At 37.4% G+C, this 23,044-nt stretch overlaps 1 protein-coding gene across 1 annotated transcript in view; it reads right to left on the bottom strand.

The window, feature by feature from the left end:
• Window positions 1-1,027: 1,027 nt before the first annotated feature.
• Window positions 1,028-23,044, bottom strand: part of fat4 (FAT atypical cadherin 4) — a 208,992-nt gene continuing 186,975 nt past the window's right edge. Inside the window, exons 12-17 of the mRNA XM_030145384.1 lie at window positions 19,728-19,813; window positions 16,643-16,822; window positions 16,078-16,202; window positions 13,351-13,568; window positions 8,066-8,327; window positions 1,028-4,189 (exon numbers count right to left, since the gene is read on the bottom strand). Of these exons, the coding sequence (XP_030001244.1) occupies window positions 2,280-4,189; window positions 8,066-8,327; window positions 13,351-13,568; window positions 16,078-16,202; window positions 16,643-16,822; window positions 19,728-19,813 (2,781 nt within the window). The 3' untranslated portion in view covers window positions 1,028-2,279. The remainder of the gene's footprint in view (window positions 4,190-8,065; window positions 8,328-13,350; window positions 13,569-16,077; window positions 16,203-16,642; window positions 16,823-19,727; window positions 19,814-23,044) is intronic.

Below are 23,044 nucleotides of genomic sequence, written 5' to 3'. Positions count from 1 at the left end.
GAAGATCTATTGTCTAAAAATGAGGCAAGGCAGGTTTATTTCTATAGCACATTTCATGTACAAGACAATTCAAAGTGCTTTACATCCAACATTAAAAGCATTACAGCAGAAGCAATAAAAAGTATAGGCATGAGAAAAACAAACAAACAAAAAATCAGATAACAGTTAAAACAGACAAGCAGATAAAACAGATAAAAACTTTTAGCTTAAAAGGACCAGTGCAGATCTGAACTGATGAATACAAACTTTATTCAAATGCAGCTGAGAACAGGTGGGTCTGTAACCTGGATTTAAATAAACTGAGTGTTTCAGCTGATCTGAGGTTTTCTGGAAGTTTTTTCCAGACATGTGGAGCATAGAAGCTGAACACAGCTTCTCTGTGTCTGGTTCTGACTCTGGGAACTGAAAACAGACCAGATCCAGATGACCTGAGGGGTCTGGGGGGTTCATACTGGGTCAGGAGGTCACTGATGTATTTTGGTCCTAAACCATTCAGAGCTTTACAGAGCAGCAATAAATATAAGTTCTTATATCTCACTGAAAAGTTACTCTTTAGGTGATTTTATCTTATTTTAAATGTGATGAGATATTTGGACTAGAAATGAGAAAAATACACTTTTTTCCAGTGTGAGATAACATGCAGCTTGATATTGATACTTAAACAGACCAGCACCCCCCTCTCAGTTTTCTCGTTTCAAACGCCCCCCGATGACATCCCAACACTCTGTGGTGGTGGTATCACCCCCGTTGAGAAACACTGGTTTATCCTAACCTTAACCCTATGATTTGGTGTATTTATGCGGATTTGTGTAAATGAAACCTTTTCTGAAAATGATCTGGTGTGTTTGACGTTATTACTGCAAACGGAGGTGGGGAAATATCCATTTCTATAAATACCCAACTATGTGTATACATGGCCTGAAAAGTACTTGGTTGCAGAAAACTGAAGTCTTCTAGTAGAGTCTAAGTACATTAAATCTGTACCGGAGTAAAATTCCACCAGTGGAAAAAAGCACTTTTAAATAAATACTTTTTTTATTCTGTTATTGGCTTTTTACAGGTACAAAGCATACAGCATGTTATAGTTTTATCAAAAGTGGAAAATACTGATGTTACATATGTAACAAATGTAAAAAATAAGTCTTCAATCTTACTTTCCCCGAAAGTAAGAACATACATTTCAGCATATGAAAATATCCATAAAAACATAGCTTAAGTAATTTAAGTTAATAAACAGTACAAAAATGTAGAAACCATACATGTCAAAATAATGGACAAAGACACCAACAACAAATGACTCCATGATTTCTTCATGAATTAAAAAAATGTACACGAGTTGTTTTAGTTGGGGTCATGTTTACAAGATCCATACATCATCACTATTGCCCGAAAACACTTGGCAGGTCAGAAAATGCAAACACATTTTTGTGACAAACAACACTAACCCCGCACCCCTTCCCAAAAAACCTGATCTCCTGCTGAACCTAGGCCAGAAAAAACAGAAGAGGAACATTCCTCCTCTATACTGAAATCCTCAAATGTCTGTAAGGCAGGGGACATGTTTAATCCTCACTCTTGGAGCGTTTAGCCAGTCTTCTGTGAAAAAACACACCAGGGCAAAGACAGACAAAGGCTGACCAGGATCATAACACTGGTGTGGTCGCCATACCGTGCAAACAGAACAGGGTTCTTACTTTCAGACTGGGCGCCGTGTCCTGTCACCTACAGGTGCACTCACATCAAACACATGTGCTTCTTTTTAAGTAAATTAAAAATTGACCCCTAAAAAGACAGAGACCGGGGGTTTTCTTTCGCTCCACGGTCCGTTGGAATTCTCTTCCTGTGAGTGTTAATTTTATCTATCATCTTATCTCCCAGCTGTGAATTTGACAGAAGTTTTTGGAAAGGAGCAGGAATATTGGTAATATAGAACAGAAATGTTTGATCAAGATAACATGAATGGAGCTTTGCAGTCACTAAATTGAATTCAGACATGGATTACTTTTTAGTGTCAATGGATACGTTGTAATGAGGCCTCGATCGGATGAATGCACGATTGTACAGTTGAGTCTGGACGCAGAAAAGACTGGTAAACTATTCCAAGGTGGCTAATGACAGAATCTGTCACGTTACAGGTGCTGTTTTCTGCCTTACTGCATTGAAAGTCGTCTTATATTTTTGAATTATGTAAAAAACAAGAAGTCCAATGTTCTCTCAAAATATACAGTCTTCTTTTTTAAATGAGAACATCACCATATTCTACATCATAATAAATAGTCTCATACATATTGCTCAGCTTCTCCTTCATTTAGGATGGTTACTGAGCCATCTCCACTGTTCATTTCAATGTCTTTTGCGGCTGCGTTCTCGGGAAGCAGCGCTAAGTCCTTGAACACGTCAACATAATGTCCAAAGCCGGGGCCCCAGTTTAACAGATTGTCCCAGTTGAAGCCCCCAGCCTGCTGGCCCAGTTTGTGTGGCAGGGTGTAGTGCTGATCAGTTGGGGGCATCTGGGCGATGCCAGGCCCTCCTTCCGCTCTACGGCTCGAGTACCGCCGCTGCTTGAGCCTCCCGCCGTAATCCTCGTCATCGGCGTCCGACTCGTTAACCTGCGAGAGCTTGGGGACGCGGGAGCTGTAGGAAACAGGCTTCTCGCGGTCGTACTCCATCTCCGAGCAGGTGAAGGAGTCATGTGAGTCACTTTCTGATGAGGACTCTGGTGCGGGGATGCCGTCAGCCGGGTTGCGAACCCTGGACAGTGGCCTGCGGCAGTCCTCCTCTGAGCTGGAGCGCCCGTGGTCGGCGCTACAGATGCTGGGGTTGCGTGGTCGTGGAGTGTTCAGCCGCTCCACCTCCTCGATGGACAGCCCCACAGGAGGCCCCGTCTCCAGTGGGATCTGCTCGATGGGCTGCTTGAGTCGACTGCCAGGCCTGGAGGTGTGTCCGTGGCTGGCCATGGTCTGCGGACTCTTGCTGCGCCTCCCCAGCCGGGTGGCGTAGTTGAACATGGGCGGCGGCTGGCATACATCGTTGTGCAGATCCAGTGGGCTGCCTTCACGGCGGCCCAAGTTGAGTTCTCTGGTTGGAGTGTTGCGATAAAATGAAGAAGGCTTGGTGAAGGGGGCTGGGGAGTGTCTGGAGAGTGGGTTTGGAGTGGGGCAGGCTGAATGGGAGTGGCTCAGAGGAGTGGACCTCAGTGCTTGGGTGTACTGAGGCTGGTAGGTGTAGCTTGTTGCTCCGAGTGGTAACGGCGACTGTCTGGCGAAGCCCAGAGGGCTGTGTCTCTGGATGGAGAACTTCGGGGTGTGGCTGCGGAACTGTTTGTAGTGTTGGATGATGTCGGCATCGGATGGTGCGATGCTGCTCGCGTTGTCAATGTCATAGTGTTCAATATCTGCATCTGGGCCGTTGCAGGGGGCACAGGGGGCACTGGGGACGGTCTCATTGTTATGAGGAATGTCAGTTTCATCATAGATCAGATACGGGTTCTCCCTCTCAATGATGTCAGGTTTAGGGTTCCCTTCCGGTTGTTTTCGTACCGTCATGTCGTCTCCATACGGGGGGATGTTATCGGGGTCGTCAAATGCTACGTTCTCACTGCCCTTCTTCTTTTTCTTCTTCTTCTTCTCCTTGGGTTTCTTCTCCTTGGGTTCTTTTGGCACTTTGGTCTTGTTTCGGTCCTTGCAGTGGTTGCACAGGATCAGGCTGAGCACCACCAGTGCAAGGACGGTGGCACAGCTGCCGACGATGGCAGGCACCGCCCAGATTGGAAGGACCATCGCTTCCGTGGTGGGGCTCGGGCTGCAGACGAATCCTCCGTTATTGGCCGTCTTGCAGGTGGTTCCCTGGGGGCACTGGACCCCCAAACAGGCCACCAAGGTCTCACATGTCTTGCCTGTGTAGAACTCCGAGCAGATGCAAGTGAAACCTGATCGTGGGTCAGGCACACAGCTGCCATGGTTCTGGCAGGGATTCGAGGCACAGTCACCCGGAGGGACGCACTGGTACGTGTACCACTGGTTGACGCACATCAGACCGTCCCAACATGGGTTACTCTCACAAAGGTTGGGTCCTCTGCAGCCAATCTTGACAGATGAACTGGTCTTAGTTAGAGAGACGAGGCTGTGTTCTCCAGTAAACGGCAGGTTCTCCCCGTTGTACTTCACATACGACAAGCATCCATCAAAACCTGGAACGAAGAGAGAAGCGATTCAGAAAACACATAACAGTCAACTTAGATACAACAGTCAGGAAATTTAATTTATTTTCATTTTTATTGAATCTGGGTTTTGATTTTGGTTTAGTTTTAGCTGGTTTTATTAGAAGAATTTCACTAATTGTACTTTTAATTTGGTTTTGCAGGTATTATGAAGAAAACCTTGACATCGAATGTGATTTACAAAACCAGTCCCAACAACATGAACCATTAACAATAAAAGATTGAATACGACTTCACCTGCAGTTCTATTTAATTTGATTTGTAAACCTTGTTACTTTCAGTTTTTGTTAACTTTAATAAAACAGGTTAACGGCAGATAACAATGACCGTGTCAGATATTAGACCATTCAGTCTAATGCTTTTTTAGACGTTTCAGTTGTTCAAGCGTTACAGATGAACATAAAGGTAAGCAGTGTATATACAGTGAAATAATTTAACCTGCATTATGTGAAAACGTTAAAAAAAAAAAAAAAAGTGGAAATTTTAAAGATCTAAAAAAAAAATTGTGAGATCACAAATGTGGGCTTTGTCTCAGAAGATTCACACAGACAAAAATATAGTAACAGATGGATGTTTATGTTTATTCCTCACAAATTCAGGACATTGTTAGACTTTTTATAGACCTGCAGACACCCTGAAGGACATTACAGTTGTCTGAAATGGGGGGGGTTAATTTCCGACTGCCACCAGACTGATAGGTTTAGAAAATGTCTGCTGATGCTGGATCAGTTTCCTGTAAATAACAGGAACTGGGAGCTATAATCAGAGCTAAAGGAATTTTGTTTAGACGAGTAATTGGTTCAAGCTTAGCAAAAAAAATAAAATAAAATAAAATAAAATAAAAAGAAGGAAAGCACCTCCTTAAAAGAGCGAAAGTTTAAGAAAATGGTCCGAATTCATCACTGACTAATTTAAAAGAAGGAATATGAAGTATTTTCTAAAACAGAGAATCTATCATCGGAGTTATTATAGCTTCAAGACATACATCTGGCTCAGATGAATGTCTGTGTCTAATTCAATCTTTTGCTTTGTGTATTGCCTAACAGCACCGCTTCACCGATGTAAATAGATTTTTATTGAATTTATCCCAGTGCAGATTAAATCCATTTGTGTCTTTTCATTAGCTCTTGAAAAGTGAGTACACAAATGTGGAGACATGCTGAGGTAAGGGTTGGTTCAGAGGCAGTCTGCCACAGGTCTGCGTGCTCAGAATATGTTTGTTTTGAAATATGCCCCGGTCCTTGTGTAAAGGAGGTCAACAAATCATCCAAATAGCTTATTTTTACCATATTAGTCCATAGTATTAGGTTAGTTTTTCCCTCCCCTGAAATTCTGAAATTTACTGTGCTGCATTACCTCCCTCTGGAAACCCCCTCTTTCACCTTTTTCCAAACTATTCTCGACTCAAGCTCGGAGACATTTGATCTGTGATTTGGGTTAAAACTGAGATGAGGGTCCACAGAAAAAGACAAAAAGTCGTCAAAGAAAGACAGCTCCAAAACCAAGTCAAATTAAATTAATATTACTTATTTTCTCTTTAAATGATACTGTAATAATAATAAAAAAAAACATTTATTCAACTACTGTAAATTCAGAGCAGGTAAATCTCAGCAGTGTCAAATAGAAGCAGATTTCAGACCACTAGCGCAGAGGTTTGTTGGATGTCCACCAAATATGGTCAGCAGTTTGAGCAGCAGACTAATAATTCATTTAGGGAAAAAAAAAAAGTGTTTGTACTTGATTTTCAAAGAGGTCACAAACTCTTGAGAGCTACATAACATACATGTACTGCACATGCATACAAGCACAGACACGGAGTTTCCATGACATGTAAAAACACTGCTTTGGTAATTTACAGTGTGAAGAGGAGGTGAGTCAAACACCAGTTAAACAGAGGATAAACACACAAATGTAACACATATATGACCAGAACTGTGTTACTTAGTTTTGGAAAAGACATTATCAAAACCACCAGACATTAAATCCACATTTCCACCCAAAGAACAACAAGGTTTTAGCATCAGAACTCTAGTCCCAGAGACTCACAGGTTCCTTCCATTGTTGTCTGTGGTTTAATAAAGGATCTAAAAACCCAGGATGAGTAGATAAATTAATCTGCTGACTTAAAAACAATCGCAGTTTTAACACATAATGGCACAACAAACTGCTGTGTATAGATACTGTATGTCTATATATAGCATTGAACTATTCTACACTTACTTTAAACAGCTTTTAAGAATAACAATGAGTTCTTATATATCCAATAAGTTCTTGTATCTCACTGAAAAGTTACTCTTTAGGTGATTATGTCTTATTTTAAGTGTGATGACATCTTTTGACTAGAAATGACAAAAAATACACTTGGTAAGATTTTGATTTTTGCAGTGTATTATTGTTTTTCTTACATACACACTAAAATCTGTAAAGAGATTTAATATTAAATATAAACAATGACCTCTGTCAGATGATTTTAACAGACATACACTATTATTTCACCACGGTTGCTATTTCAATTCATACCAGTTTTCTCACTGCGTCAGTGTCTGTGTAAATGTTTAGGTTTTGCTGTGTTTTGTTTCAGTAACTCTTATTTTTTTGTTTTTGATTGTAATTTAGAAATTGTTATGTAGAAGAGGAACCTGCTGTTAACCAGACTGAACTTATTTGGACAGCTGAAATGTAAATTTGATTTATTATTTATTCTTTTAATAAATCTTGTTATTGGATTTTTGTACACACAGAGCAATATCTGACATGTATAATGTTTCCAGGTATTCTAGTTGAAAGGTAATAGAAAATTGTCTTACACAATGTATACTGAGAACAACAACAGTTTTAATCGAAGCCAGAACAGCTTCTATGAATGAACCTTAATGAGCCATTATCCCCTTCCACCCACTATTAAGAGAAAAAAGAAAATAAAACAATAAATAAATAAATAAATAAATAAATAAATAAACACATGACCCCTGGATTTACAAATAAAATAAAATAAGTAATCACTCTCTGGGTGGTTAATAGTAATTCTATCTAAAAACTCTAAATAAACCATTAAAACTTAGTTGTGATTCTGGTCCCTGCAGCTGAAACAAAGTCAGATTCCTAGTTCCTGGGGAAACTTCACGGTGTAAATATGACTTAATATGACACATTTCTGGTCAAAACCTTATAAACATCCAATGTTATCCTATGAAATGTTTTTTTTAAGTATCTAAGATGAATTGTCAAAGGCAGCATTTATAGATCATCCTATGACACGAAGACTATCTGATGAAAAGCATTGTAGTAAAATTAAGTACAACAGGTTAACGAATCACTATTTGTTAAAAGGGACATGACCCATTCTTACCACATATATAACTAGTAAAATATAAAAATATAAGTGAAAGTGCAATGAAAAGTCACATCAATTATAGATGTAAATTGAAAAATACAGTTGCAGAAAAAATTCTTAGACCATCAAAAGTCATCAAAAACAATGGTTATGCAATCAAGTACTAACTCCTGTGTGTATCATGTGACTAAAACAGACAGAAAAGAAAACATGGAATGCCTAAAAGCACTGTTTTTGTCAGTACAATGCCATAGCTATTGATGTAAGAACTGAAGTGATTTTGGTTATTATCAAGAAAACCATGGAAAATGGATAGATATCAGCTCTGAAATTAAACTCTTATGAGCTATTTTTGTTGTTATCATTATATTTGTCCAAACAAATGTACCTTTAGTTGTACCAGGCATTAAAATGAACAAGATATTGAAGAAAACAAGGGTGGTCTAATAATTTTTTTCTGCGACTGTACACTGAGTAGCCACATATATAGTAAAAGCTACATCTTTTCTTACCAGCTGCAGTTTTCTGCTGAGCAGGTCCAGGTGGGATCCCTCCCAGTGAAAACGTTAATACGCTGAGACCTCCAAAGTCCTGGGTGGGGTGTTGGATGGTCCTGGGGTGTCCGCCGTCCACCTGGAGGACCGTGACCGAGCCGTTCTTTAGCAGCTGCAGCGTGTGCCACTGCCCGTCGGACAGGACCACGTCCCCCACAGTCCGCTCCACCTTCCCCCCTACGCCAGCGTCTGAGACGTAGTGGACGTTGCCGTTCCTCAGCTGACGGAGGAAACAGAAGACAAGGACCATGTTAGTTTTGTCATTGACATCTATTTAAGATCAGTGATTCTATGGCAGGGGTGTCCAACTCAGTCTAGTTCAGAGGACACATTCACCTCAGTTTAATCTCAAGTGGGCCAGAAAAGCAAAATAATAACTTAACCTGGAAATAATGACAAATTTTTAAGTAAAATTAAAATATGAAATGTTTTGAAATATTGTGTTTACATGCACAAACTATCCTTTCATAAAAACATGCGAATAACCTCAAAAACCTGGAATTTCTTCAGACAAATAAGTGTGATTTTAAGAATATTATGCCTTAACTAATCATGACAGAATGCAGTGAATCTACAAAGGCACATAACATTTACTAACAGGCAAAATGTTGTTAAAATTATGGAGTTTAGAATTTGGAGTTGTCATTATTTATAGGTTATGCTATTATTTTAGTGGTCTGACCCACCTGAGATCAAATTGCGCTAAAGACAACCCTTTAATTAATATATTCAGTGTAAGTTTTACACTTTTGTCCTGCTGGGTAAAATTGGAACCCTTGAGAGGCCGGTTTTGGTCCGCAGGCCGTATGTTTGATATCCCTGCTCTATGGGGTGTGAATATCTCTGTTATTCTGATTTTAGGAGCATTATCATGACGTGTTCCTTATGGGTTTTTTTTTGTTTTGTTTTAGCTCTGTGGTATCTACAGCATCAAGACAGCAGATTATAAGGCTGGGATACAGATGCACGTCCAAGAGAAAAGCAACATTTATGGCTGGAAGGAGAAAAAAAGATCAAACTTTAAAACACAAATATAACTCCAACCTCTTCAAGACAGTGTTTTAAGGCATTAAAGAAGATGGCTGTGTTCACAATGTAGAAAAAGAGGAAAACAACCAGAAAATGTAGAAAATGTAATTGGATTATAAATGGTTGCATGTAAATGAGAAAACTGATGGGATATTAATTTTCATTAACAATGTTAATTAACTAAATTTCTAAACTAAATAGTTTTGTGTATAAAAATAAAGGTAAACCTAAGTCATATTTTAGCTGACATTTTTTTCTGTTTTCGCTCTGCTTTATTATTTCTACAGAGAAATGAAGTTCCTGCATTTTTTTCCAAAACATACACACATAGCACCTAGCATTAGCACTAGCAATAGCAATGAAAATAATTGCTATAAAAAGTAAGTAAAGTATAGCTGAATCTCACATATTTTTTTTCTGTTTTTCTCCACTTTATTATTTTTGTTGAGAAATGAAGTTTCTGCGTTTTTCCCCAATACATACACACACAGTACCTAGCATTAGCATTAGCACTAGCATTAGCACTAGCAATAAAATAATTGATATAAAAAGTAAGTAAAGTATAAAGTATAATACAATTAGTAAATGGAATAGATAAAAACTGTAAAAACTATCTTACAGTGAGTTATTTAAGTACGTATTTCAATATGCTGCTGTTTTAATATCCACAACAACCAGGATTTCACCATAGATGAAACATGACTAAAAACACAAACAGTGAACAGGATGCCTGGTCTGTGCTCCGTCTCTGTTTTTGTACACTCTTTTACATCTTAATTTCAAGCATATGATGAAAAATGCCCTCTGAGGAGAGTCAACATAAACTAGGGTTGCAAATGCAGTTTTTCAGATTAATGCAATGAATTATCATGTCAGTTTCAATCATGAGTGATGAGAGGAAACCTTCGTTCAGTCTCTACACAACTACAACTGCGCTGCTCTCAGAATCTGGTGTTGAGGTCAAAGATTGAAAACAAAAATGCAGCATGACAGTCATAAATCTTTCTCCCGCTGGGACAAACTGCAGTATATCATGTTCTCACGACTTGTGTAATAGCAGAGATGATTCAAGCAGAGGATCAGAAGCTTCCTAACAACAATATCAGAGTTAATACTGATACACGCGCCCACTTAAAGACGGCACTTTCCAAAAACTGAAATGACAGAGATCATCTTTAAAGAAATTAATCAAGCTCACTTTGGCATGGACAACAAATTTGCACTGTGTATGGTAATCTCATATGTGTACTCCCCACTTCGATGGAAAAGTAATCCCACTCTCCTCCCTTTTAAAAGGCCCCAAAATCAGCAGTGATAAGTAGCTTCCGGAAGAATTGATTTAAAATGGGAAAAACGGGAAGTCCCCCAAGCCAAAGAATACTGAGTGTTCTAAAGCTGGAAAACCAATCACCAGGTTTATCTATAAACCATCTTGCTTTTTATATCGCAGTATATAAAGTAGTCCCTGTAAACGTATGTACATATACAGTATGTATTCCCCCGTCGCTGTACTTTTTTAGCTTTCATAGTGCTTATAATGCTTTCCTGGATTGTGTAGAAAGCTGGGTGGTGATTTGATGAGCACCAGAGGTTCTTCAACACCGGAAGAGGAGAGAAGGAAAAGGGAGGAGGACGGTGTAGCATGTCAGATCACAAAAAAAAAAAAAAAAGAAGAAGAAAGTAAGAGGCAGGTAGGGATGTTGATGATGAAAGGGATCTAAAAGGAAAATTGAAGAGGATGAATGTGCACTCAGGCCTGTTTCGGCTGATGTCCAGGATCAGACCGAAGGAGGAGGGTAATGAACAGGATGAGAGGGAGGAAAAAAAAGGAATGGGACTGAAGGGAAGCATGAAAAAACTCCTACAGTTTATACTCCATACATGCTGAGTGCTGGAGGGACATATGACATCGTATACATGAGCAGCTTTCATACAAAATGAAAACTAATCTTCCCAGATCCAAATATTGAGACGCTATACATTGTCTGTTTACCGTATGTGTGTACACACTTGTATGTTTGCACGCTTTAAGACACATGCGTATAACTGCAAATGATTTTTGGTGACAGTATGTCATCTGGCAGCCATATTCGGAGGTCATTTTCTGTATTGTCTGAAATGAGAAAAAGCTGTTTATATGCTAGAAATAATGAACTAATTGTGATCTGCATGTTAGTATCATATGTCAACAGTGTAGTTGATTTTCTCAATTAGCTGCATCAATGTTTCCCACAGAATGAGATTCTATCTGCGGGCGAGGACCAGGCTAATCACGCAAGGGCCTATTTTACAGAGTGTTGCATCATGGGTTGTTTTAAAGGAGTGATATTTTACTTTTTTAAATGGAATTGTGCATTTTAAAACATTTCCCTGTGGTCTACACAAAGTGTAAATACTATGCTTGGGTCTGAATTCTTCATTAATTCAACTCCACAGGTCCATCTTCAACACTCTTTCTGAGTAATGACACCAGAAAGGTCATTTTGATGTTATAGTCAAAATCACTGTGTCTGTATGAGACCACAGTACACTATACTTTTTATAGTATACAACAGGGGTGTCAAACTCCTTTTAATTCAGGGGCCACATTAAGCCAAATTTGATCTGAAGCGGGCCAGACCAGTGAAATAATAACATAATAATATATAAATAATGTCAACTCCAAACTTTCCTCTATGTTTTAGAGCGAAAAAGTAAAATTATGCAATGAAAATGTTTACATCTACCAACTATCCTTTAAAACAAAGGGGATAACTTGAATAAAATGAAATTTCTTAAAAAAACCTAAGAGCAATTTTAACAATTTTTTGTCTCAGTTTACCATTTACATATGTAAATTACAACTTACAGATCACAGTGGATAAACAAATACACAAAACATTTAATAACAGGCAGAATATTGGTAAACTTACACTTCAGACATTTCAGAATGTTCATCTTTATTCAGGTTATTCACATTTTTGTGAAATGATAGTTTGTGTTAGTGTAAATACAGTAAAATGACATGAAAATGTTTACATTTACAAAGAGAAAAATTTGGAGTTGTGAGTATTTATAGGTTGTTATGATAGTATTTTACTGATCTGACCCATTTGAGATTAAATTTGTCTGTATGTGGAACCTGAACTAAAATGATTAATATCTTCAGTGTAATTTTTGCATTTCACAAATTCATCCCATGGGCCAGACTGGACCCTTTGCCGGGCCAGATTTGGCCCCCAGACCGAATGTTTGAGACCTCTGGTATACCGGGTTTCTGCAGGTATCAGCAAATCTAATTTAATGCCCTTTTTAATGCCACTTTAAACAAATTTAATGCCCATGTCCAACTGCAGATACAGTTTTATATATAGTTTTGACATTTCACCATCAACAGGCTTTAACTTGGTTCTGAATAGTTCTTCCTCCAATCACTTCTGCAGAAACTTGCATTTTCCCATTTTTCAGACATTTAGTAATATTCCCTCCACTCTTTTGCCATTGCACGAGCACCCCCACAGCACGTTGCATTCCAAACATCTGGTGTTGGGACTTCATGTATCGACCATAAACAACAGACAATTAAAGGGTTCCACACTATACTTTCAATCAAAATTATTAAATGTTTATATAATCAAAATAAATTGTGAATAACAATGCTTTTTGTAGCGTAGTGTATTTAATTTTTTCATGCCTCTGGACATCAAACTAAATGCTTTTTAATGCCATTTTAAGGCCTTAATTTCCACAAAAACTATTTAATAACTTTTAATGCTTTTTAATGACCCGCATAAACCCTGGTATAATATGTAAGTGTAATTTGCATATTTTATAATCTGCTCCTGTTTGCTGTTCACTTAGCATGTAACGGTGGAAATTCACACACATGTGAATGCAGTTCAATCCCAGTACAGTTCTCACAAAGAAAGATTTTAGCTTTGGAGTGTTAAATCCCATCATGAGTAGCTTAACCCAAAGCAAAATAGATCATATGATATAAAAAGAACCACATTAAACACTTTCTCTTCCTTTGAATCAGTTCTGAAAGTGTCAAAACTCTGGTGAATGACATGAAGCGTTAGAGTACAGTGTGTTCCTCAAACAAACCGTGTTATTACTGGATATTAAAAGACTCTGGAGTTATTTTCACATGTATATTATCTTTCCTCTTAAGCCATCAAATGCCAGTATTCACACCCATGCATAACATCTAATAATCCCTTATTTTTCCTCACCTTAACAGTGGTGTAGTTGCTGCTCTCCTGCACATGCAGCAGAGTGCCGCTCTTACTGCGTGTCCTGAACTTGACCTCTAAGCTGCTGGGATTTCCAGGGTCAGGGGTCGTGCCCTGTAGAGCTCGTCTCAGCAGGACGTCACGTTTAGGGCCTTGCTTAAGGGCGTAGTCGAGACGGCCGGTACCATCCAGGGACAGGGCAGTGTCTGCTGTTATATCTGCAAAAAAAAAAAAAAAAAAAAAATGCAGAATGTCCTCAGGCCGTCCTATTTAGTAATCGGAAGTTTCATGGGCGACTTTTTAAATGTTAGATTTCCACTCTGAAGCTGGCAGGTCTGCATGATTTTCCTAATCTGAGTGCCATAACCACAAACTGGTCTTACATTCTCATCAGTGATTACAAATAGCGTCCCACTGCTGAAGGATGTAGGTCAGTCCCCACAACAGCGAAACCAGTACATTTACACGAGTGGGTGGCAGAGGAAAAGAGTTTTACCTAAATCCCCAGATTGTGGCTTTAGTATGTGTTTATTAACTGTGTAAATGTTAGAATTTGCTAATAATAAAACGCAATTTCTAACGGTATTACGCCATTTTACAACTTAAATTTACAGTAATAACAAGCGGTGTAATCACTTGTGCTAACATACAGCTGCTATCATCAGTGGACTTTGTTTTAACTCACAATAAACTGGATCAAAAACAGGTAAAACCCAGACTTTACCCAAATAAACACATGTACAACCAATAAACAGTCCCACTGTCGAAAGATTAGTCTGAAGTCTTTCCTTCTCAAGGTTGAAGGAAACGGTAAATGCTTGTGATTTGTACCACGATGAAAAACTGCATTGTATTAGTTTTTGTTCATAATGTTTTCATTGTTTCCCTTCACTTAAAAACCCTATAGTATAATTTTGGTTTTTGTTCATTTTCTATTTTTATTTATTTCTCTTTTTTGTCTTAATGTGCTAAGATGTTGACACGCATTTATTCATACAACTTGTCTGTAACAACTGAACACCTGTGCACTATGTTCTGGAAAACAAATACAAATATTTTGATTAAAGAAAAAAAAAATCTATAGTATACCCAACAGAGAAGACTATAATGCAATACAACAGAAAAGCAACATCACTGAAACTGAAAAATGATTAAATGAACTTAAAATGTGTCAAAATATGAACTGAATTAGACTGTTTTTCTAATATTATAGTATCACAGTCAGGATTGCCAGAACTGGAGTTTCACACGACTCGGGCAGTTAATGCCAGGATTTCTCAGAATAGATCAATTAAGTGCATAATCTACTTTGAAAGGAACATGTTACTGCTTCTCCTTTATTATGTTTCTTGACATAATGTGCATTTTATCCTTTTCTCACTGGAAAAAAATCAAAATTTTACCAAGTGTATTTTTCTCATTTCTAGTCAAAATATCTCATTACTTACTGCAGATTCATTCAATAACCAGAGGAACTTTAGCATTAGCTGATGTTAGCGTTCATATGTATTGGATTCTATGGTCTGTCTGCTAGCTGCTAATTGGCTCAGTTAGCTGTTACTGTCAGTGTTAGCGTCAGCATATACAGTCTGATATCAGATTCATTAACAACAATAAAAAGCAACTCAAATGCTGAAAAACAAACAAACCTCATCACACTTAAAATACGACATAATCACCTAAAGAGTAACTTTTCAATCAGATATAAGAACTTATTTTTAGACAATAGATCTTGAAAATCTTATTTTAAGCAAGATCATTTTCACTCGTTCCATTGGCAGATTTTTTTTGCTTGAATTATGCAAAAAAAAAAAAAAAATCTTGAATTAAGCAAAAAAAAAAAAATTGCCAATGGTACAAGTGAAAATTATCTTGGTAAGATTTCTTGAAATGAGATTTTTAAGCTCTGTTGTCTAAAAATAAGCTCTTATATCTTGCTGGAAAGTTACTCTTTAGGTGATTATGTCTTATTTTAAGTGTGATGAGATATTTTGACCAGAAATGAGAAAAACACACTTGGTAAGATTTAGATTTTTGCACTGGTTTTCCTGCCATAAAGCAACCAGTTGATATAACACAAGTTGCTTTTTTTTTTTTTTCCTCAAAAATGACCTTGTTTATTATCCGCGTGAGTTGTGTGGTCCTCTGTGTTTTTTATTTATTTATTTATTTATTTATTTTACTTTTATTGATTTTATCACTTTTTAACTATTTGATTTCGTGTTATTTTGAGCATTCCTGTAATTTTATGTGCTTATTTATTGTTTTTAGTATTTCTTTTAGAATTGTTTTGTTGTTTGTATGATGCGCAGCACTTTGGAAACGTTCTTGTTGTTTAAATGTGCTATATAAATACAGTGGATTGGATTGGATTATTCCCACAAACAGCAAGAAAACTTAAAAATAATGTCGCTAACACTAAAATGTAAATAATACTGTTGCACCTCACACAGTAGCTGCATGTTTCTGGAAGTTTCTGAGACCTTTAAATGTTCCTTCAGTCTGATTAAGTCCTCTGAAGCTGAGTCTGAGTATTTATATAATTGAATACACAAAGGCTTTGATATAACGCTCCAAATGCAGCGGTGTGGCCTATATAGAGCTTCATGGTGCAGTTCGATGACTCATGAGGGAAGAGTCATAAATAATCATGGTAGAATATTCTTTAGTAAGTGCAGTTTCAGCAAAAAAAAAAAAAAAAAAAAAAAACACTTCAAAGGCGCTTACATTTCTCACAGAATTTGCCCGTGAAGCCATCCACACACTGGCACTGCTGCCAAGACCAGTGGTCCAAACAGGTGCCCCCATGTCTGCAGGGGCTCGCGGTGCAGGCTCCTTCCAGTCTCGGACATCTACACAAATAATGACACATAAAGTGGAAATCAGACAGTCAGACAGGGGGGTCTGAAAGAGAAGCTGGGCAAAAGGGGGGCAGATGAACTGTGATTTCTCTTTATGTACAGCAATACAAAATCCTCATAAAGAACCCCAGAGAATTAGCATATTAAAAGATCTGTCCTCGCTTCACTATTCAACAGCAGGACAGAGAAGAAGAAAAAAAAAAAAAAAAAAAAAAAAAAAAATCTCCGGAATTCTGCAATTGGTTTCCCTCATCAAAAATCTGCCATTTGTATTAAAAAAAAAAACATCTTTTCAAAAACTCTCAAGAGGGTTTGAGAGTGTGAACAGATGTCCCACAGCGAGAGTGGAGAAGGTTACAGAAGATGGACAGATGAGAAGAAGAGGGAGAAGATAGAGAGACGGTGAAAGTGGGAGTTGTGGAAGTGCGGACCTGTCAAGGATGCCACGCGATGCCAGCGCCTGACTGGGCTCCAGCGGGCGGCCGTTGACGGCGAACTCCATGATGCAGCCGATGAAGTCGTGGGTGGCGACCTGACCTCGACGATGAAGGATGGGTTCTATTGACCTGACGCCTCCAACCGAGAGCCTGTTGGGCTGCACGTCCAGGATCCTGCGCACACACACCAAGTCAGATGCATGAAGGGAAACACACAAAAAACTACAGCGGGATGCGTACACACTTGCAGGATTACATGCAAAGACGCCGTGGGTCAGTGGGTTTCACAATACCATGGTCCCGAGACCTCTACAAAATAAACCTGAAGACCTCTTCAACCCCCACCCCCCCACCTTTCCTCATCTGCCAAATCAATCCCTCCACTCTCACTATCACACATGCACACAGGCTCAGGTTTTCACCCCACAAGGCCTGGCTCAAACCTTCCAGTGTGTAAAGGCAGCGATCACCTCGTAATTTAATGAAGGTTTACATCATATATATTTGGAACAGATGACTTCATTTTGACTTTGACTCGTGTGTGTCATCATCAGGAAAGAATGTATGAGAATTTATGTATTTTATGTAATTTTCTATTGTGCAGATAAAACAATAGCAAAGAAAGAACAGCCAAGGAAAAAAAAAAAAAAAAAAAAAATCCTTGACACTACATAAAGCCACGACAGGAATAGGATATTTATGAACAGACATATAACTACTTGAAAACAGTAACAGTGACATTGGTGATTAAGTTCACTCTTCTGAATTTTGACTTTTCTTGATTTTTTATGAGCTGCACTAGGTCTTACTCATCCATCCTCTGTCAGATTTAAATCAATTACCTTTTACAAATAGCATCCCTTAGTAATAACCTTTAAAAGCCAAGAAAATGTCTGTCTGTGTTTTAACACTGAATGAATTTTTATTATGGATCTTTAGGTTAAAACACAATGTGCAGTAGAAGTAGGCCTATATCGTACACGTAATGGAAATTTTATTGTGCTGCGTTGTCTGACTCGCCTGTGGGGATTGGAATCAAAAAACAGTTCCAGCTGAGAACTGGTTCCAAATAGTTTTATCCACCAGAATCATATGCTTCCAAGTATATTAATTATTTTTATCAATACTTTTCTGACAGCTGCGCATTGTAAAACTATGACGTCCAACTCATATTCTTGTAATGCTGGAAAGTGGAAACCTTTTGTCAACTCTGTTTTAAAGGTTTTGTTCTGACTCAGAGGTCATAAAACTGTTGCACTGATGCTAAAATCTGTAAAGGGCGACTATTTTGCACACAGAAAACAGTAAAGAGTTCAACTGATAAGCAGATTCTATAACCTCACTGGGATTTACTGCTCATAAATGGACATATTAAGTGTATGATTGTCACACCAGGTAAGAAGACATAAGTTTAACCCTTCAACCCAGTGTTTTTCAACCTTGGGGTCACCTGGAATTCAAATGGGGTCACCTGCAATTTCTATTAATTTATGAAAATAAAATAAAAACTTACTAAGAAAAAAATATATGGTGAGTTGAGAGAGGCAATCACAATCCATAAAAGACATGACAAACTGTGAAGCTGAAACTGAAGCTCTGTGGTACTGTTTATCTTTCAAATGTTCATTGTGGTCGGTTTCAGATGCTGCAGCTCTTTCATAATTCATAGTTTGAGTTCTTGTTTGTTCAGTATTAATTGTCCAAGCTGGACCGACTGTACATATCCTGACCAAGGAAAAAAAAATTCTCACTTTGTGCAGTAATCTACACCTGGCTTTTCTGCCTCTGTCCATAATAATACATGTTATATAGACTAAATGTTGCTAAAATTAATATTTATTTGCAACATAGTACTGCAAACTACTACATGATCAAAAACAAATTAATTTTAGCAAAAAACAAAAAAAAAGTGCTACTGTGAATTTGAATCTGTTTCAGTAGTTGCTTTTCCATTGATCCTCAAATTGCGCAAATATAACTTACACATAAAAATTTACCTAATGGAAAAATGACAATTTCGCCAAAACTCTCATTATATAATGTAAAACTGCAATGAAAAAACCTTTTTCCGCAACTAGTGTCATGTGAATAAAAAACAAACAAACAAAAAACGGATGTTGACGGATGTTACAATAAGCAAAGAAGAGGTTTAAAAGAAACACGGCGCAGTACATGTGGACACACCAGGAAACTAATAATTTTTTAATTTAGTACAGGATAGAGGGGTAATATATAATAATAATGAATATATCTGTAAATCAACACCATATTTACGTTCGTCGCTATGTTTATGGAATGACTCCTCGTGTCATCTTGCAATAATAAATAAACAAATCATAGCATTTGTGATTTAATGTAAAAACCTACATTACACACTTCTGTTTTTTTGACATTTAGTAAATATCTGTAAAGTTTTATGCATATGTCCAATGGAAAAGCGACTAGTGTCATAAAAGCTGCTGTGAGTATGTGCTTGTGTTCCTTTTCATCAGTGGTTTTGTTTTATTGTGTGTTTTAGGTCAAAACAGGGTGCAATAACAGAAAAAGACATAGAGAGGAACTGAAGTTTGACCGGTTTTTACTAAATAAGGCACTAGAATGTACATCAATAAGAGATTTAGGAGGTTGAACCTGAACTGTGACCTGGAACACACAGAAAAACGAGAAGTATTTGAATTTTTCTAAATATATTCTCATCATTTCAGAACGCTCACCACAGACACGTTAGGGGTTGAAGTTGAAACAAATCCAAAACTTGGTGAATTGCTAGTTTATAACCACATAGAAAAACTAGAAATACTGCATAAAAATATGTGGTACAATAAAGTATTCTGTCGTGCTTTAATGCTCAGACTCATTGTTGTACATTATGTTATGCAGATGTTGTTTTGCTGGAATATATTAAACATAATACATACAAATTGGACCTCAGGCATTTTGGTTATGCACCATTTTCCATTAGTTTTTGCCAGACATAAAAAAATGTCATTATTCATTACATTTTCCAGTTGTTGTAACTGAAGCTGTTACCCGTATTTTAATGTATATAAGAAGATAAAACTGTGTGTGACTTTCTTACCAGTCAGTGTGTACTGCCACGTTGCTCACAGCACAGTAGCCCGGTTCCTGGTCTTCACCACACAGGTCTACAGTCAGAGACGCAGCCTACAAAGGCAAACACACAAACCACATGTATGTCATGTATGATTGTCTGTAAGACTAACAGCTGAAAAGTCTCACTGACACAATTATTGTTCTGGGAGGAGGCTCCGTTTTGTGAATTTTCATAAAACTGTGGTTGGAACAGTTGGTTACAGAGTTCAAACGCCAACAAGCTGCTTCTTTTTTTTGTGGTGAGGGTGAATCATGAAGCACTCAATCAGCATCAGTCGCTCGCAGTCGTGTCATGTGGGAGTATCAGGGTTTACGATGCCAGGCTAAACTGTTTCACTGTTGCTCGGCTCAGTCCAGTTGGAGTTCAGTCATGTTATCAGACACCTGAGTAGTGTCATTGTCTGGGTTCAATGCCAGGAAGAGGACTAGCAGAAGAAGGCGTCAGCTAAAGATGGAACTATGAACACTGCAAAAAAGGGGGGGTCTATAAACAACATAAAAACATGAAATCTGAGGAAAAACATACTGAAAACACGTGAAATATCTGCCCATGCAGCAAGATAATTTCACTTGACAAGATTTCTTGAATTGAGATTAAGTCAAGGACAGATTGGCACGTAGTTCTGTGTTGTCTTTGCATAAAATCTGGACCTCACACAAACGCTTTAGCCTTTTCTCCAAACAGACATGGGTTGAACACGAGACGAGCCTCTAATGCTACATTTACTTTACCTTTGCCAAGAACTCATGCACTCAAAAATACATTTATATACCGAGCCATCTCATAATGGAATAGCTTACCTCCAGCTATGATGTTAATAAATAATTATGTTGTTTTTAAGAATCTTAAGAAATCTATAATCAATAATGAAACAATGCTAAATCAATGCAATTACATTGTTTTTTTTTTCTATGTGCTTTGTAATTTTTTTTTTCTGTCTATGTGCTTTGTGAATGTATAAATTGTCATATATTTTATACTGAGAAGTAATCATGTTGTTTTTGTAATCAGTAATGAAACAATGCTAAATTAATATAACTATGTTTTGTTTTTTTCTGTCTATGTGCTTTGTAAATGTAAAAACTGTAATACTTTAATATTGGGAATGGACCCCAGGAAGAATAGCCTGTACTTCGGTAGAGACTAATGGGGATCCTTAAATAAATAAATCTAGAAATAAGCATGTCTACAGATGTATGAACGCTTAAAATAAGAAATTAACTCTTAAAACAAGATAAATTATCTAACATTTCTAAAGCAAAGTTTTTTTTAAATCTTGGTAAAAACTAAATCAGTTGCAGTGAAGAATCCCAGGCATCAGTTGTTTTACATGCAAAAATGTGGTCTGTTTTGTCTGTGAGGCTTTTTATGGCGCTTTGGATGGAAAGACAATTTCACGAAGAATCAAAAACACTGGTGTACGGGTAAAAGCCAGAATAAAAGCAATGAAACATTACCAAGTCTGAGTCACTACTAAAGAAAAATGAAGTCAAAAATGCCGTTTGGCTGTAGTTTCCAGGATACAGTCTTGGGTCAAAATGTGAAATTATGAGAATTAATAAAAGAATTGGTATTACTCAAAAGGAATATTTGTCTTAGAGCAAATAGATCTACTTCAAAACACTGTCTACACATTACAATACATTCACTTATCAGGTTCTTTCTATTGGAAACTATTAATCTGTTGTATAAATGTACATAAACCAATAGATATGTGGAAAAACACTTTATCATGTACATGTACAACATGTTAACCAGTACTTTTGTCATTTGTTTTTTAATTCCTCTTAAGTATATAACATTTAGCACATTTAACCTTGGAAGCAAGTGGTGCCAGGTACAACAAACCCCGCCCCTTAAAGATTATTTTGGCATTGATCCAGCTGATGTCATCATGCCTATGCGTATGCTGATGACAGCATATTAATTGCCTATATATATATATATATATATATATATATATATATATATATATATATATATATATATGTGTGTGCCAAGTTTGAAGTAAATTGAAACAAAATTGGTGTTTTTATAGATATTAGAAATTTCGGCCATTATAAGTAAATACGAGAAAAAAAAAAGATTTAAAAAATTAATAAAAATTACAGCTTAGACTAACTTTTCCCAAAATGTAACCACATCTATTCTGGGTCACTGACAATCTAAAAACCCAATTTGGTATGAATTCAACCAACAGTTCTGCTGCTACAGACATTTGAAATTTCACCCATTATAAGTGAATGGGGAAAAAAAATGACTTTAAAAATTCATAAAAAATTTGAACTTGGACCTACTTTTCCTAAAATATAATGACATCTAGTCTGGGTCACTGGCAATCTATAAACCCAATTTAGTATATTTTCAACCAATACTTTTGCTGCTAGAGAGATAACAATCAAAGAAACAAACACACAACAAGCCGAACCAAAAATAAAACCCCTTGCCTCTCCTTTGGGGGGTGGGGTAAAAATAGCCGCTCAGTGAAGCCAGTCCTGTTACTTTCTATTTACACTTTCCAATAACGACAGTACGCTGTTGAAGGAATGCAGGCTATAGCCTAAATTTATCTACATAAAATAGCAGAATAGCTACAAATTCTCACAGTACTTAAAAAAAAAAATGATGATATAGTTCCCTCTATTTGTTACTTACCATATGTTTTTTACATTATGTCTACTGATTCTACAGTTTAATGAAAAATGACAAAAGTCTTAAAGAAGCGCATATGGGAGAATTTTTCCTCTAACCATTACTAACCAGATCAGCATGTTCAAGTTACATCAGATTTCTTAAACAGTGGTTGGGTAGATTCTTAGCCAGAGTCAGCCCTTTACAGTCACACTATCACGGTTTGTAAAACCACCAGACGTCTTTGCAAAAACAGTAATTTTACCTCACGAAGCGCAGGAGTCGCTGGTCTACCGCTGCCTCAATTGGTAAGTTTGTTTGTGTTACTGTGTGACTTTTGTACTTTATTCGGTTAGTTCAGACCCATTAAAAGACCAAAATCACACAAACAAACCAACTGGTCAAGGCTGCGGTAGACCAGAACGTCACATGTTCTGTGAGGTGAAATTACAGGGGAGTGTGGTGGATTAGAAAACAGCGTAGATGGATATAAGAGCGAGAGTGGGGAAAGGGGGGTCAGATGGTAACATAAAGGAGTAGAAAAGATGTGAATATAGTCGACATTTAAGCTGATACTGACCCTTTTAGGTGGACTGTTTTTTTTTAAGTTGCTAAAATAGAGTTAACATGTTTAGCATCCATGCTAGTAC

Source organism: Sphaeramia orbicularis, chromosome 10 (assembly GCF_902148855.1).
Source record: "Sphaeramia orbicularis chromosome 10, fSphaOr1.1, whole genome shotgun sequence".
Classification (NCBI taxonomy): Eukaryota; Metazoa; Chordata; class Actinopteri; order Kurtiformes; family Apogonidae; genus Sphaeramia; species Sphaeramia orbicularis.
The sequence above is the reverse complement of the archived record's forward strand: the minus strand, read 5'-3'. Positions and strand labels throughout refer to the sequence as shown.